At 39.6% G+C, this 15990-nt stretch overlaps 1 protein-coding gene across 1 annotated transcript in view; it reads right to left on the bottom strand.

The window, feature by feature from the left end:
* Positions 1 to 1070: 1070 nt before the first annotated feature.
* The window catches only part of LOC126092396 (tetraspanin-17-like), a 153562-nt gene continuing 138642 nt past the window's right edge, over positions 1071 to 15990 (bottom strand). Inside the window, exon 6 of the mRNA XM_049907970.1 lies at positions 1071 to 4205. Within this exon, the coding sequence (XP_049763927.1) occupies positions 4149 to 4205 (57 nt within the window). The 3' untranslated portion in view covers positions 1071 to 4148. The remainder of the gene's footprint in view (positions 4206 to 15990) is intronic.

Consider the following 15990-nt stretch of genomic DNA (forward strand, 5'->3'; position numbering starts at 1 on the left):
TGACTGGCCCGTCTGGGATGAAAATGCGGAACTTTACCTACCTTCAGACCTCTACAGATGAGGTAGGTGCAAGAACACCACCGTCAGTTCCTGGAAGCATGAAAAAAGTTCGTCTGTGCAGGCTTGTAGCTGTAAAAGGGTTACATAACTCATGTCCTTTCGTTCCTGTTGACAACTTCCAGTTGCAGATTGCAGTGTGCTCATATTATTGTCCTGTGATTTTAAATCCCTTGCTGTCGTGTCTGTTGCCCTTGAGAAAAACATAAGCTCTTGTTTTCTTGTCTGTAAGGTTATATTTTTCCTTCTTCCTGCTCTCTCTATAGGTCTCCATGTATTAATTACAATCTTATTTCTTTCTCTGTCCTATCTAGTGCATCACAATGTTATTTTATTAATTTCAATATTAAGTTACTAATACTTATTTAATCGGTCTCCATTTTCCCACTCCTATTGTAGTTTTAGTACAGAACTTCCTATTTTAATCTGAAAAGAAGGCTAACTAAAAATGATCTCTGTGATGTCTTTGGCAGTTTTTGTTCGTCTGTCCATTAGTTTAGCACTCTCCCTTTTCAACCTCTTGAAAACCCAGAAAAAAAGAGTGACTGTTACACAGATTGGATTGTAACTCAATAGTTGCAATCTTCATCACTTCCTGTGCAAGGAAACCTATTAGTTACTTAGTGTGAATTATGAACTGTGGTATGTACCTTACCTTTTGAGACTGAAATCTTTCGGTTTTTGTGGGGTATATACTACATTGGGTTATATGTAACAAGGTAAAACATTGGCACCATGCATAGCTAAAACTCATCTTTTCCCTTTTCACTTAGTTTACTACACACAGTATCATGAGAGATTAACTACAGTGTTTGGAATGAATGACTATGTTGAATCACTGTGCTGTTTCGTGAAGGATCCTCGTCCTGTGCAGTTGTTAGTATTCAGCCTTCACAGGTATGTATTTGTGTTTGTATCCTGACTTGGTCCAGTAAACAGTTTTAGGTTTCCACATATATTTCTGGCTTTGGTTAGTAAAGTATTTCTTCTAGATATATTGCATCATATTTTATTGATCTTTTAATTTATAGTTTACAATGATGTACAGTGACTTTAAGGTAGTCAGTACTGATTGGTTAGGCAGAACATACAATATTAAAGTACTAAAGTCAGAGAAATGAGAAAGAGATACAAGAATTTGTATACAATCATCAGTAAATAGGTACAAGACTTCTTTTACTGTCATATATGATAAAAATTTGTGCAGTTTACCTTATTGTATTATTTGCATTATTTATACTGTAGTGTTGACAGTTGTGGACTTTTGTTCCCTTCCAATAAAAAAAATTATACTCTGCCTTCAGTTTTACAAAATAGGATTCTATTTAGCACAATGTTTAAGGTAACATAATACACTCTGTAGTCATGTGGGGACTACAACCTTTGAAATTCTTTAGTTCCTATAATCAACTTTTTCATTGGCATCCCTACAATTTTGCATAACTGTAGTCCTTATGTCTGAGCTTTGTATGTCAAAAACTATTTTAATAATATCTAACTCATTAAATGCATTTTTTATTTTTGAAGGTACTTTACATGTCTCTCCCTACTGATTTCCAGACTTTACTACCATGCTGAATGTAGAGTTTCACTACTTCATATGAACCTATGGTCTCTAATGGTGGTTCATTTTATGGCAACCAATATTTAATCACAACAGAGTAAAGACATTGCTTTTTGTAAAATATATTCTGTTTTATGTTTTCTCCAATAAAGTGTTGACTAGTCACAAAATGTACACAGCAACAAACATAAACAAATCCTTAGAATTTTTTCTGAGCAATGGTATAAGTGCTACTTCATGTGTAACAGAAATGATGTTACACATTTTCAAGATGAGACAGTTTAGAGATGACATTAACCTTTACAATTTTATGTCTGAATTATTGTATTCAAATCAAATACTGAAATATGTTTCTCTGTAGAGATATAAACAGTCCATAGTTTCAGTGAGTACGAGTATAACATCTCAAAGTGATGCACTTAGTTTCATAATTACTTAGTAAATGTGTAACTAAAGTAATTATTATTTCTGACTGTCTTTTTTAATTCTACATTCAAGTGAATAGCCATCTTATGACTAAGTTTCAGAATTATGTTGGGCTATTTAAAAACTCACAAATAAAACAAGGTATAATTACATAATAGAACCATATTGTGATATGTTGTAGAGTCAGCATATGAGAAAATGACAGTAGGTAAATCAGAAGTACTATTGAATTAAAAAGAAACAATCTTCTGAACTTATTTTCTTCATTATTTTGTACATAACAATTTCATGTGATGGGATTTTCAAAAGCACTGCAGGTCATTGCCTTTCTCATTTTTCCTTACTTTTTTAAACTGGTAATGCAGTCAGTTACACATGTCTCAGTAAATAGAAAAATTACAGCGTTTCTCTTTATACAAGGTATTGCAACCTGAAGATACACTATCTTTACAAATGACTTCTGCTTGTATTGTTCAACTATAATGGTATTACAGAAGATTTTGAAGAGGAACATTTCTAATTTTTAGAACGAAACATGTAAGTAAGAAACTATTTTTACTTCAAGATATGTAATTGTCTGTATTCATAATTTTTAAATGAAAATTAAGATACTTCACAAACTACCAGGAAATGTAGTCCCATAGTATTTCAGTAAAGCAAGTACTTCACTATAGGCTTAATATGAAGTATTTCAGAATTTTTTAGGGTTCACTGTACACCACAAATTTAATATATGGCACTTTTGGGGCCTCTGACAATAAAATTCTCTGAATGAATTTATGACAGGAGAGTAATAGCAGGTATGTGAAAATTTACTGAAAATAATCTCTGCAAATAGTAACATAGTAATAGCAGGTATATGAAATTTCACTGAAAATAATTTCTGCAAATAGTAGCATATCACTGAAGATTAATATGCAGATGCTGGAGTGTGACAATGTAGTTCTGATTTACACAGACCTTCAGGTCTCTTAGTACACTGTACTGAGTGATACAGCCATAGATCACAGATATGGTGTGGGAAACCAAGTATGTTAGAAAGTGTCAGAGCACAGGCATTTTAGGCTATTTGCTGAAGCCATGAATTCATGCAGTCATGTTATTGTCTGTTAGGAGCCGTAAATGTACTTGACAGACTGCAAGCTTTGTTTATTCACATTTTATGCAACAATAGATTCTTCTGTGGTTTCTCAAGTTTCCAGTCAGTATATGTCACACATCTCACTGCCTGCCAGTGACAGAGGGAAAAGGTGACTGATCAGTATAAGGTGTCCAACAGTTGTTGATTGTGGTCTAGGTTAGGAATCATTAAGCCTCTCATAGACACAGTGAGGCATTCATATCAGATGTTGAGAATATTAGTTACAGTGATGTACCTCAGATTTTATTGTCAGAGGTTCTGTTTAAGTTTTATTTCGTTATTATGTCCTACCTGCAATGCTTAGGTATGGACAAATATTTAGAATTCAAATTTTGTGTGTATGTGTGTATTAAAACCACACTATACAATTGTTTTACAAAAAGTCAAACACCAAAATAATACTTGCATGATGTAAAAAACTTGTTTTAGAAACATAGTTCATTTTCATATCTGAAAATATGAATGTATTTAATAACAGCTGCATTGGCAACCATGTCAGACAGCACGAGTAAGTGACAATTACAGAGGCACTAAAATACCAGACTGAAGCCATTTGTATGTTAACAAACCTCACCAACATACAAAACACTGAAAATATTTAATAGTTTTTCTGTGCAAAATACTCTTCTCTTTATTGTATTTGTCAGTTACATTAAGAACCTACATTCACATATTTAAACAATTTACAATTCTACAATAACAATATCTTGAACAGCCAAAAATTCTGAACAATTTCAACTTTAATAGACTGAGATTGCATGGTGAGAATAAAGACACTGTCCCATTGATTATGCTTATCAGCTACTCAGTTGTTAGCATTTCAGTTTTTCTGAGCAAGTAAAACACATTATTTATAAAATCTACTGAAAAAATATAGTAACATCATCACAGCTGATAGTAGACATTTATCAACAAATTTTCCTCAAGAATGAAGACTGTGAGACAAGATCCTATTTACATTCAAACATCATCTCCCAGTTTCTGGCAGAGGAAAAGAGAGATAACCATTCCAATAACCTGCAAATATAATTGAAACAATATATCAGTCAAAATGTAATGATTTCTATTAATAGAAAACAGAAATAACTTTTATGTAAAGGCTATCCCACAAAACAAGTTTATATCTTTCAGTTTTGAGCATGTGTGTTCATTCACTTCTGCATCACTTACTCGAAACCGACTGGAAGAACACACCCTCAGAGATGTGGAATGCATGAAAATCTTACTTTGCACCTAAAATGTAGTACTGATTAAATGATTTTATGAGCTGTATTTTTAAATATATCCATGTTAATTACAGACACCATATGTTAGTTCTGAATGAATCTTTTTAAACATAGAAAGACTGGAAAGTTAGCATGTAACATAAACAGCAGAATATACACTATATTTAAAGAACTAGTATTCACTGTTTGTATTACCTGATAGTGGTCACCTGTTATACACTCTTGAAAATTGTACAAGATTACTGCTTCATGTTGAAATATAAGTGATCACTTCCTGTGTTAATGGAGATTTATTTACGAATAATCTTGTTTCCTACAATGCTAGTGTAGATCCAACAAGCCAGAACCCTCATATTGCAAAATTTATAAACTATATACTTAATGAAATAAGGTCAGGAGTGAAGAATATTAATAAATTATTTTTACCAGTGTGTAACCTACTAGAGCTCATCAAAATGAAAAAAGTGCTACAAAATTATTTTAGGTTGTGGACCGTATCTTACAGTAAAATGTTGAACAAACATTTCAGCAATATTACATATGGCCTTTATAAAGGTATGTGATACTACTGGGGAATACAACTTAGCTCTTACACATTGTCTTTCCTTTCATCTCTAACATTTTTTTGTAAACAAGCGTATTCAAATCGTGGTACAATTGGATATCATGGGTGGAGAGGAAGGGAACTGGTGTTATTTATTGGCAGTAATTAAAGACTGAAATTTATTTGACCACATTAGTGTATAAGGAGGGAGAGACTTGAGTGACACAGTGTATACTGGCATTTAGGATGAGCGACTGCATTTTCTATCGTCTGCTGCCTTCGCTTCCCTTCCACAGAACTGTGTTGTGTATATGAAAATTCACGAAAAGTTGTATCACTGGTTTCTCTGATATGTACTTAAATGTGGGACCGACGGCGGTGTGCTTTAAGCTCTTATGGATCTCGACACCTCATCTCTATTCTAGTCAAGTGTCCATGTTGACAGTCATTACAACTTGAGTTTAATCATTTCCACAAGCGGCACTTTGTGTTTGGAGTTGGTTGTTTACTGTGCAGGAATCGGCTTTCGTGTGCAGTGTAAACATGAGCTTCGTTGGATCTATTTTAAATGCTAACAGAAAAGTAAAGCTGTGAGAACGGGTCGTGGGTAGCTCAGTTGGTAGAGCACTTGCCCTCTAAAAGCAAAGGCCCCGTTTTCGAATGTCGGTACGGCACACAGCTTTAATCTGCTACACTCTGTTGCAGGGTGAAAAATCTCACTCTGGGAACAGAAAAGGAAATTACCAGGAAAAGTTAGCTGCAAAGGAACTAGGATCTCTGAGAACAGATCCTTTGATTCAGAGAGTGACGAAGTCAAACAAGCTTGACTACAAGCGAACATTTAACAAGGAAGTGTACAGTTAGGATAAGTTGTTGTGTGAGTGCAGCATAAGAATATCTGATTTTCAGTCCAAAAATAAATGCATCAACTAATACATCTGTTAAGGATCTTGTACATTTGTCACACTAAAAATTAAAAATCCCACTTACGCAAAAATGTTAATTGGAGAATTGCGAAAGCTTAAGCTCTAAACTGTACTTAATTATGTAGAAAACAACAAAATTCTTTCTTTTGTCAGATATGTTATTTATCTTATTATTATTAGTATCATTATTATTATGTTGTTATTTATCTGAGTCCAGAAATCGGTGAACACCCAGGATGTATATTCACGAGCCGCCACTGATTTTAAGAAAATCATTAAATTACCAGCAGAAAATGAAGGAGGTGGAACCTAGTTACCTGTGATATAATTAATGCGAGCTAGATCTTTCAAAAGTATGTATCATGAAGGCCGAAAAGGAAGTAAATGTATGATATAATAAGAGTCATAATATTGGGTATTCCTCAGAGAAGCATAATAAATCAACTTCGCGGAACATAATATATTTAACATCCTGGCAGATTAAAATTGTTGTCTCGATCGAGACTCGAACTCGGAACCTTTGCCTTTCGCGGGCAAGTGCCCTATCGGCTGAACTACCCAGGCACGACTGACGACTCCTCCCTACAGTTTCAATTCTGCCAGTAACTCGTCTCCCTCCAAACTTCACAGAAGCTCTCCTGCGAACCTTGCAGAGCCAGCACTCCTGCAAGGAAGGATATAGCGGGGACATGGCTTAGCAACAGCCTAGGGGATGAAACTTCCTGGCAGATTGTGTGCCGGACCGAGACTCGAACTCGGAGTCTCGGTCCGGCACACAGTTTTAATCTGCCAGGAAGTTTCATAACAGCGCACACTCCGCTGCAGAGTGAAAATCTCATTCCAGCCTAGGGGTTGTTTGCGGAATGAAATTTTCACTCTGCAGCGGAGTGTCCGCGTATATGAAACTTTCTGGCAGATTAAAACTGTGTTCCGGACCGAAATTCGACCTTGGGACCTTTGCCTTCGATGGGCAAGTGCTCTACCGTCTGAGCTACCCAAGCACGATTCGCGAACCGTGCAGGAGTGCTAGTTCTGCAAGATCTACAGGAGAGCTTCTGTGAAGTTTGGAAGGTAGAAGGCGGAATTAAAGCTGTGAGGATGGGTCGTGAGTCGTGCTTGGGTAGCTCATGGTAGAGTACTTGCCCGCCAAAGACAAAGATCCCAAGTTCGAGTCTCGGTCTGGCACACATCCGCCATAAAGTATCATATCAGCGCACACTCCGCTGCAGTGTGAAAATTTGATTCTGGAGACATCATATATTAATTGCGTAGTACACACAATCAACAAAACTCTAGTAATATTGTCACCAAGCGAAGAGGTGCAGTTGTTAAGACACTGGACTCACTTCTAGTATGACGGAAGTTCAAATCCCCGTCCGGTCATCCAAGGCTAGATTTCGCGAGGTTTCACTAAATTGCGTAAGGTAAATGTTGGAATGCTTCATTTGATAAGGACACAGCCGATTTACTTATCCCCCTTCAGAAAAGCGAGCTTGGTTTAGTCTGTAATAACCTAGTTGTTGTAGACAGGAAGTTGGACGGTAATCGTCCTTCCTTCTTCCTTCCAATACCTTAGCAATTTGTCTGTAATGTGACATGTCTAAAACACAGAACATTTGCAGAAAATCGGTTTTCTATAGTGCAATGACATCGGAAGGTAAATTAAAAAAGTACAAATAAAATATGGGTTTATATGCCGTGTGATGTTTTATGCAGGATCCCTGACATTCCTCGGGACTCAGAGGCCTTGTTCAAATACGAGTATATTGGTGTGACAGTTTGAAGTGAAATGAAATGGTCGTACGGCATTGTTGGCCGGGAGACCCCATGCTGGGTGTTCGGCCGCCGAAATTGCAAGTCCCCCTTTTAGCTGACGCAACTTCGGCGACTTGCGAGTCAATGATGATGAAATGACGATGAAAGACACACAACACCCAGTCATTTCGAGGCAGAGAAAATCCCTGATCCCGACGGGAATCGAACCCGGGACCCCGTGGGCGGGAAGCGAGAACGCTACCGCAAGACCACGAGCCACGGACAGTTTGAAGTACAGGTTGGTGAAAACATCGCAGTGCCCTACTGGGTATTGTTGTATTTGATAGGCTCTTCGCTTCCCCTAATCTTTGAATCAGCTCCCGCGATACTGGGCGCTGTTCGTCACAATGCAAGTTGACTTCTTTCACATACCGTATTCGAAACATTAGCCAGAGGGGAGATTCGTACAGAGAGGCAGGGAAAGGGGATCAACGCCAGACATTAAGATGTAAGGTTGAATGTTACCCCACACCCATCACCCACACTTCAAGAAACAATACACCATAGATGTACTGTTTAAGAGAGGGCCGGTCACTGTGTGCCAAACTTCACGTGTGCAGCGTGCGGGCCAAGGCCCGTACTATCACTCGGCTCAGCTCGCCCCCTCTCGGAAATTCCCGGAACACCGCGACACTGCATTTAGCACTGCGGTGTTTCGTTTTCGGTCGGCACAACACTCAGAGATCGGCAGAGTCATACTGTCAGCGCTGTTTACACATCGCTATTTGCTTCGTGGTATGAAGGGCGTTCACAGGTCCAGTGCCCGTTTGCACCAAAAGGGGCAGTCTACCGATCTACCGTCACTGAGCCGTGGTAAAAATTGCTGTTTTGAAGAGCGCGCCGCAGCGCGTAGTGTGTAGCAGTCGCCCTCCGCTTCTGGCGGTGGCGCCGCTGTGGCAATGGCAGCTTTGTTGTCTCCCTCTGGTGGGAAAGGGGAAAAGTTGCCCGTTAACGTGCATTTAAGGGGCGCTATGAGCTCGCCAGTCGGTCAGTCTGGGTCAGTCTCTCGTCCCCAGCTTGCTAGTCTGTCTCTCGTCCGCATTTGTTAGGCATAAGAGAACTCAGGGAGTGGTCGCCCGGTCGGGGCTTAGTTCCTGCATCTGAGTCTGCGCGTTAGGCCACCAGTCTGCTCGAGTTTGTTCAGGAAATGGTCATTGGCGGTTGGACCGATCGGTTGGTCGGTCGCGCATTGAGACAGAAGATGACTTGTCCGTCTTGAGCGTCGGGGCATGTGAGGTCGCCACGTGAGTCCAGTGGGCCGCGGCGTATAGCGAGGGGTAGTTACTTCGCGGTTGACACGAGAGCAACCTACGACATCGGTCAGGCCGGTGCGAGCTGCGACGCCGTGAGACGGGAGATCGGCGCGCCTTCCTGCGTCCGCTGAAGCGGCTGGCAGCGGACGGTTCGGGAGAGCGATTTGGGGGTGTTGCGCCAGGTCTTATCGAGAAATCGCAGTTTATTAGAAGTTAAGTGATTGGTGATACGTTGTTCGATTTACTCTTGTTAAATTCTACTTGTTTTCTTGGTGAGGTCACCAGCCGTTTTGCTTTGGGGTCGTCCCACCATTCTTCTCCTTTGCCCACGCGCGGGAAGGTGGTTGTTTATAAATTGGGTGACCCGTTTTTCCCTTGTGGAGTAGGGGCGGGTTAGAGCAACCTGCGATTCGGGTTGTTCGGTAATCTCCCTATCAATCTACCGTACGTTAGTAGCTGCCTCTGTCATGTTTGTCGGATTTGGTGTGTTTAATGAATTTATTGCTTGGAGTGTAACGGCCCAATACGTGAAATATGTTTTGATCTTTGGAAACTTTGATATTATTGCCTATGATCTTGAGAGGCGGTACCTGTGTACTGTAGAGCATCTTAACTATTGTTTGGCCAACCTTGTAGAATTTTGTATAAGATTGCATTTCAAGGGCTTTTATTTAAATGATCATTTTAGTATATAAGGTTGCCACCGTAAGACTTTTCTTAGAAATTAAAATCAAGTTGCATCTTCGGTGGCAAGGTTAATGTTTTAATTGTTAGTTTTTGTTTTCATCCCTCCTTCGGGGGATGCATAATTTGTGTGCTTGTGTAAATTGTTAAAACTCTTTGTTTAAAGTTATCTGGTGTGTTGGAGATTTGCACCAGTGTAGTCTTTCAGAGGCTGTTGTGAGCGGTCGTAACTACGGCTGTGTCAAAAGGGAGCGGCAAGGTTCTCTGCCCGAAAGCTCATACAGTCAAATCTTGTTTCTTTCTGCCGCTGAATAAATTGTAACTCTGATATTTAGAGGGTGCTTTCTGATTATAATTTTGGATCTGTTTCTTAAAAAAAAATGCTTTTAGACACTATTAAAGTGAATAAAATTCCCATTTGTTAAAAGGAATTTGGATATGATTTTATCAGTTACCCCCTGGCCACTACTTCCATGCTTACATAATATGATTAAATGTGTTAATGTTCTTGATGAATCGCTAGTAAATAAAATAAATTCTGAAGAATATTCTTTGAAAATAAATCACGGTTCAGGCACAAGCGTTTAAAATAAATGGGAATGGCAGAAGAGAGGGATGAGAATTCTGAATTCGCTTAAGCGATGGATACCATTTATATGCTATGAAACGACATTACGGTACCGCGCAAAAGAACTGAAACATTTACACGACGATGAAAGGGCAAAAAATAACAACGATCGACAGACGATTTTCATTGTTCTGTACATCAAGAAGCACTTCGTGCTGCATTTGCAGGCATGGAGCACTTGAACAGATTGCTGGTACGAATAGTGAAATTTCTAAAGTCGCACCCATTATTCCATTGTTAGTTGCAACACTTTTCAATAGAAATGAACGAATAGCATGGAGACTTCATGTAGCCTACAACTGCAAAGTACATTGGTTAAGTCGAGGGGCATGCCTAAAACGATTTCTAGGTGTAAAAGTCGCTATTGTTGATTTTATGAAGGGAAAAGGAGTGCAGAAACGAAAATTAGAGTATCCGGAATGGATTTAAGACTTCGAATTTTAAGTGGACTTGACTGCCCACTGCAAGACATTGCAACGTAACTTCTTTTTGGTTTGATACAGACGCATTTAAAAAGAAAATTGCGTTGTAGAAGGGACACATTCTGGCAAAGACAATCCAGTTCCATCAGCTCAATGGCGATAAAGAAAACGCAAGGTTGGAAGAATTCATTGCTGCTAGAATAACAAGGATAGCTTTATAAAGATTTTGAGGACACTGCCAGTCTTAAATCTGTTTTAGAGCTGCTGTCGCAACCGTTTGCCGTTTCATTTCAAAGCGACCCTGTGCAGACGTACCCAATTGACCTGTAAGGTAATTCCAGTTTTAATGAGAAATATTTGTACGTTAAAGATGTCCAGGACGTCTACATTGCTTCTGACAGGTAGATTTCCCAAGTCTCGATAATAAGCCTGCAAAAGTACTACAATATTTTGATCGACATATTCGTGTGAGAGATCTTTCTTTGGTTATTAAACTAAGTAAATCACGACTGCATGGCAACTTGAATGCGAAACAGTGAAATTGTCTGCGTCTGTCCGTATGCTTGCTGACAGTTTGTATCAGATAAAGATTATATTATATCTTGCACGCGCCAAAATAATTAACTAAATCTGAAAACTTGTTTTGTTTGTGATCTATGTTTTGAGATATCTGAAATATAAAACTAAGTCGTGTCCTGTGCGACCGCACTGCCAATTAAACGCGGCACGTTCGCTGTTTTATGCTGTTGAGTGGGTATTGTGGGACTACGAACTCAAACTCTGAGATGCAATCATTATTCGATCGTAGAGATTTTTTGTGTTAGAAAAAGCTTCTTTCATCACTGGAAATGACGTTTATGTGAGTAAAATATTAAGTGTTACCATGGTTCGGAGCCCTCGTTAAACTGTAGGCCCCCCTACAAATGCCTGAGTAAGGTTAGCGCACGCCACCTCCAGCAGCACCATGCACTGGAAAGCGATGTGGTGTCAAAGCCGTACTTCACGTTGAGGATGGCTTTAACTTTACTAAGAAAGAAGAGTTCAGTATTTTGGAAAATATTTTTTGTTAATACAGATACATATGGTGAATATGGTTTCTAAAATTATCGTCTTACGTGATATTGAGAACGTAGTATATACAGGGTGAGTCACCTAACGTTACCGCTGGATATATTTCGTAAACCACATCAAATACTGACGAACCGATTCCACAGACCGAACGTGAGGAGAGGGGCTAGTGTAATTGTTTAATACAAACCATACAAAAATGCACGGAAATATATTTTTTAACACAAACCTACGTTTTTTTTAAATGGAACCACGTTAGTTTTGTTAGCTCATCTGAACATATAAACAAATACGTAATCAGTGCCGTTTGTTGCATTGTAAAATGTTAACTACATCCGGAGATATTGTAACCTAAAGTTGACGCTTGAAACCTCCGACGTTCAGTTGCGTGTTGCAACAAACACGGGCGTAAATTGGCCAGCCCGTTCTCCTGATCTTACCCCTCTGGACTTCTTTCTGTGGGGTACGTCAAAGGAGAATGTGTACCGTGATGTACCTACAACCCCAGAGGATATGAAACAACGTATTGTGGCAGCCTGCGGCGACATTACACCAGATGTACTGCGGCGTGTACGACATTTATTACGCCAGAGATTGTAATTGTGTGCAGCAAATGATGGCCACCACATTGATCATCTATTGGCCTGACATGTCGGGACTCACTCTTTTCCACTACGTAATTGAAAACGGAAACCACGTGTGTACGTGTACCTCACCCCTCATGGTAATGTACATGTACGTCAGTGAAAAAGACCAATAAAAAGGGGTTAGCATGTGGACGTAATGTGCTGTTCCAGTCTCTTCCGTACCTAAGGTCCATTACCGTTCCCTTTGGATCCCTACGTAATTCAGTGCTCTCCGATACACACGATCGAACAGCGGAGGAGTGGTACTCAAGCGTCAACTTTAGGTTACAATATCTCCGGATGTAATTAACATTTTACAATGCAACAAACGGCACTGATTACGTATTTGTTTATATGCTCAGATGTGCTACCAAAATTAACGGGGTTCCATTTAAAAAAACGTAGGTTTGTGTTTAAAAAATTCCGTGCGCTTTTTATGGTTTGTATTAACCAATTACACTAGCCCCTCTCCTCACGTTCGGTCTGTGGAATCGATTCGTCAGTATTTGATGTAGTTTACGAAATATATCCAGCGGTAATGTTAGGTGACTCACCCTGTATATATATATATGTATATATATATATATATATATATATATATATATATATATATATATTTTACAAAGACATCGAGAACGTAGGTGCAACAAAACGGAGGGGTATCTGTTGAGAGGTGAGACAAACGTGTGGTTCCTGAAGAGGGGCGGCAGCCTTTTCAGTACTTGCAGGGGCAACAGTCTGGATGATTGACTGATCTGGCCCTGTAACACTAACCAAAACGGCCTTGCTGTTCTGGTACTACGAACGGCTGAAAGCAAGGGGAAACTACAGCCGTAATTTTTTCCGGGGGCATGCAGCTTTACTGTATGATTAATACTAACGCGAATTCTTTACAGACGAATGGAAAAAATGATACAAGCAGATCTCGGCGAAGATCAGTTTGGATTCCGTAGAAATGTTGGAACACGTGAGGCAATACTGACCCTACGACTTATCTTAGAAGAAAGATTAAGGAAAGGCAAACTTATGTTACTAGCATTTGTAGACTTAGAGAAAGCTATTGACAATGTTGACTGGAATACTCTCTTTCAAATTCTGAAGGTGGCAGGGGTAAAATACAGGGAGCGATAGGCTATTTACAATTTGTACAGAGCCGGTCGCGGTGGTCTCGCGGTTCTAGGCGCTCAGTCCGGAACCGCGCGACTGCTACGGTCGCAGGTTCGAATCCTGCCTCGGGCATGGATATGTGTAATGACCTTAAGTTAGTTAGGTTTAAGTAGTTCTAAGTTCTGGGGGACTGATGACCACAGATGTTAAGTCCCACAGTGCTAAGAGCCAGCCAATTTGTACAGAAAGCAGATGGCAGTTATAAGAGTCGAGGGGTATAACAGGGAAGCAGTGGTTGGGAAGGGAGTGAGACAGGGTTGTAGCCTATCCCCGATGTTATTCAATCTGTATATTGAGCAAGCAATAAAGGAAACAAAAGAAAAGTTCGGAGTAGGTATTAAAATCCATGGAGAAGAAATAAAAACTTTGAGGTTCGCCAATGAGATTGTAATTCTGTCAGAGACAGCAAAGGACTTGGAAGAGCAGTTGAACGGAATGGACAGTGTCTTAAAAGGAGGGTATAAGATGAACTTTAACAAAAGCAAAACGAGGATAATGGAATATAGTCGAATTAAATCGGTTGATGCTGAGGGAATTAGATTAGAAATGAGACGCTTAAAGTAGTAAAGGAGTTTTGCTATTTGGGGAGAAAAATAACTGATGATGGTCGAAGTAGAGAGGATATAAAATGTAGACTGGCAATGGCAAGGAAAGTGTATCTAAAGAAGAAAAATTTGGTAACATCGAGTATAGATTTAAATGTCAGGAAGTCGTTTCTGAAAGTATTTCTATGGAGTGTAGCCATGTATGGAAGTGAAACGTGGACGGTTATTAGTTTGGACAAGAAGAGAATAGAAGCTTCCGAAATGAGGTGCTACAGAAGAATGCTGAAGATTAGATGAGTAGATCACATAACTAATGAGGAAGTATTGAATAGGATTGGGGAGAAGAGACGTTTGTGGCACAACTTGACCAGAAGAAGGGATCGGTTGGTAGGACATGTTCTGAGGCATCAAGGGATCACCAATTTAGTATTGGAGGGCAGTGTGGAGGGTAAAAATCGTAGAGGGAGACCAAGGGATGAGTACACCGAACATATTCAGAAGGATGTAGGTTGCAGTAGGCACTGGGAGATGAAGAAGTTTGCACAGGATAGAGTAGCATGGAGAGCTGCATCAATCCAATCTCTGGACTGAAGACCACAACAACAACAACTGTCTTTTCTGATGATTCTTAAACAAAATTTTAGTGATGGTTAAATTATGGCCTGTGAAAAATTCTTCTAGGCGATCTGTCTCTCATTCGTTTCCGCCAGTCCATGTTTTCCTCTTTGTTTTCCTACTACCGAATTCTAGTCGCCCATCAAAATTAAATTTTCGTTTCCTTTAACTATCTAGTTTATGTTTATTTTGTCACACATTGTTTCAATCTCTTCGTCATCTGTGGAGCTAATTTGTTTATACGAGACTTGTACTGCTGTGCCGGGTGTTAGCATCGTTTCTTTCTAGCCTATAATAATGCGGTCACAATGCTGTTCTAGTTGTTCACTTGAATCCCTATTTTCTTCTACATTATTATGGCTACTCCTGCATTACCCCTACCGGATTTTGTGTCGACAACCCCTATACCGATCTGGCCAGGAGTTCAATTCTTCCTGCCACTACAACTCCCTACTTCAACCTATCCATTTCCCTTTTTCAATTTTCTAATCTACCTAGCCGAAAAAAGAATCTCGTTCAACACTCCGCCCCGTAGAATGTGTCCTGAAGACACATCCTCCTGAGGAGTACCCACTTTCAAATCCAAACTGGGGCTACTTTACCTCCGGAATAATTTCCCCAAGGGGATGCCATCATCATTAAGCTGTATAGTAGAGCTACATGCCTCGGGAAGAAACGTAACAACTGTAATTTCCTCTTGCTTTCAGCCGTTATCAGTACAAGCACAGTAAGGCCGTATTGGTTAATGTGACAAGGCCAGATCAGTCAGACATACAGACTGCAATATATGAAACTAATGTAAAGGTTGCTGCCCTTCTTCAGGAACCTCACGTGCGTCTGGCCTCTCCACAGGTACCCCTCTGTCGTGGTTCAATCTACAGTGCGGCTTTTTGTATCGTTGTGGCACGCAAGCTGCTTCGGCAAGTTCCGTGCTTTATGGGGGAAGGGGGGGGGGTGGGAACCTGACTGATTACCCACTGAAGTTTATTCAAATTGCACCCCTCTATTTATCGGTCTGCCAGTTATTTATTTATGTTAGTTTTGTATGGTGATGAATACTTTATTTTGTGTACTTAATATTAGCAGTTAATTTCTTTGGTGATTGTAAGTTCTTTGCTTTACACGTTTTTAGCGTTATGGACAATAACATATTTCTCAGTAGTGTCAGACAGTGGGCTAATAACCCAATCAATAGATTCCAAAATTAAATAATTAATGAAACGAGTGGAAAATAAGTGCTTTTCTTTCCATATAATTTATCTACTTCTATTTTTATTATCTGT

The sequence above is a fragment of the Schistocerca cancellata genome, chromosome 7 (assembly GCF_023864275.1).
Source record: "Schistocerca cancellata isolate TAMUIC-IGC-003103 chromosome 7, iqSchCanc2.1, whole genome shotgun sequence".
Classification (NCBI taxonomy): Eukaryota; Metazoa; Arthropoda; class Insecta; order Orthoptera; family Acrididae; genus Schistocerca; species Schistocerca cancellata.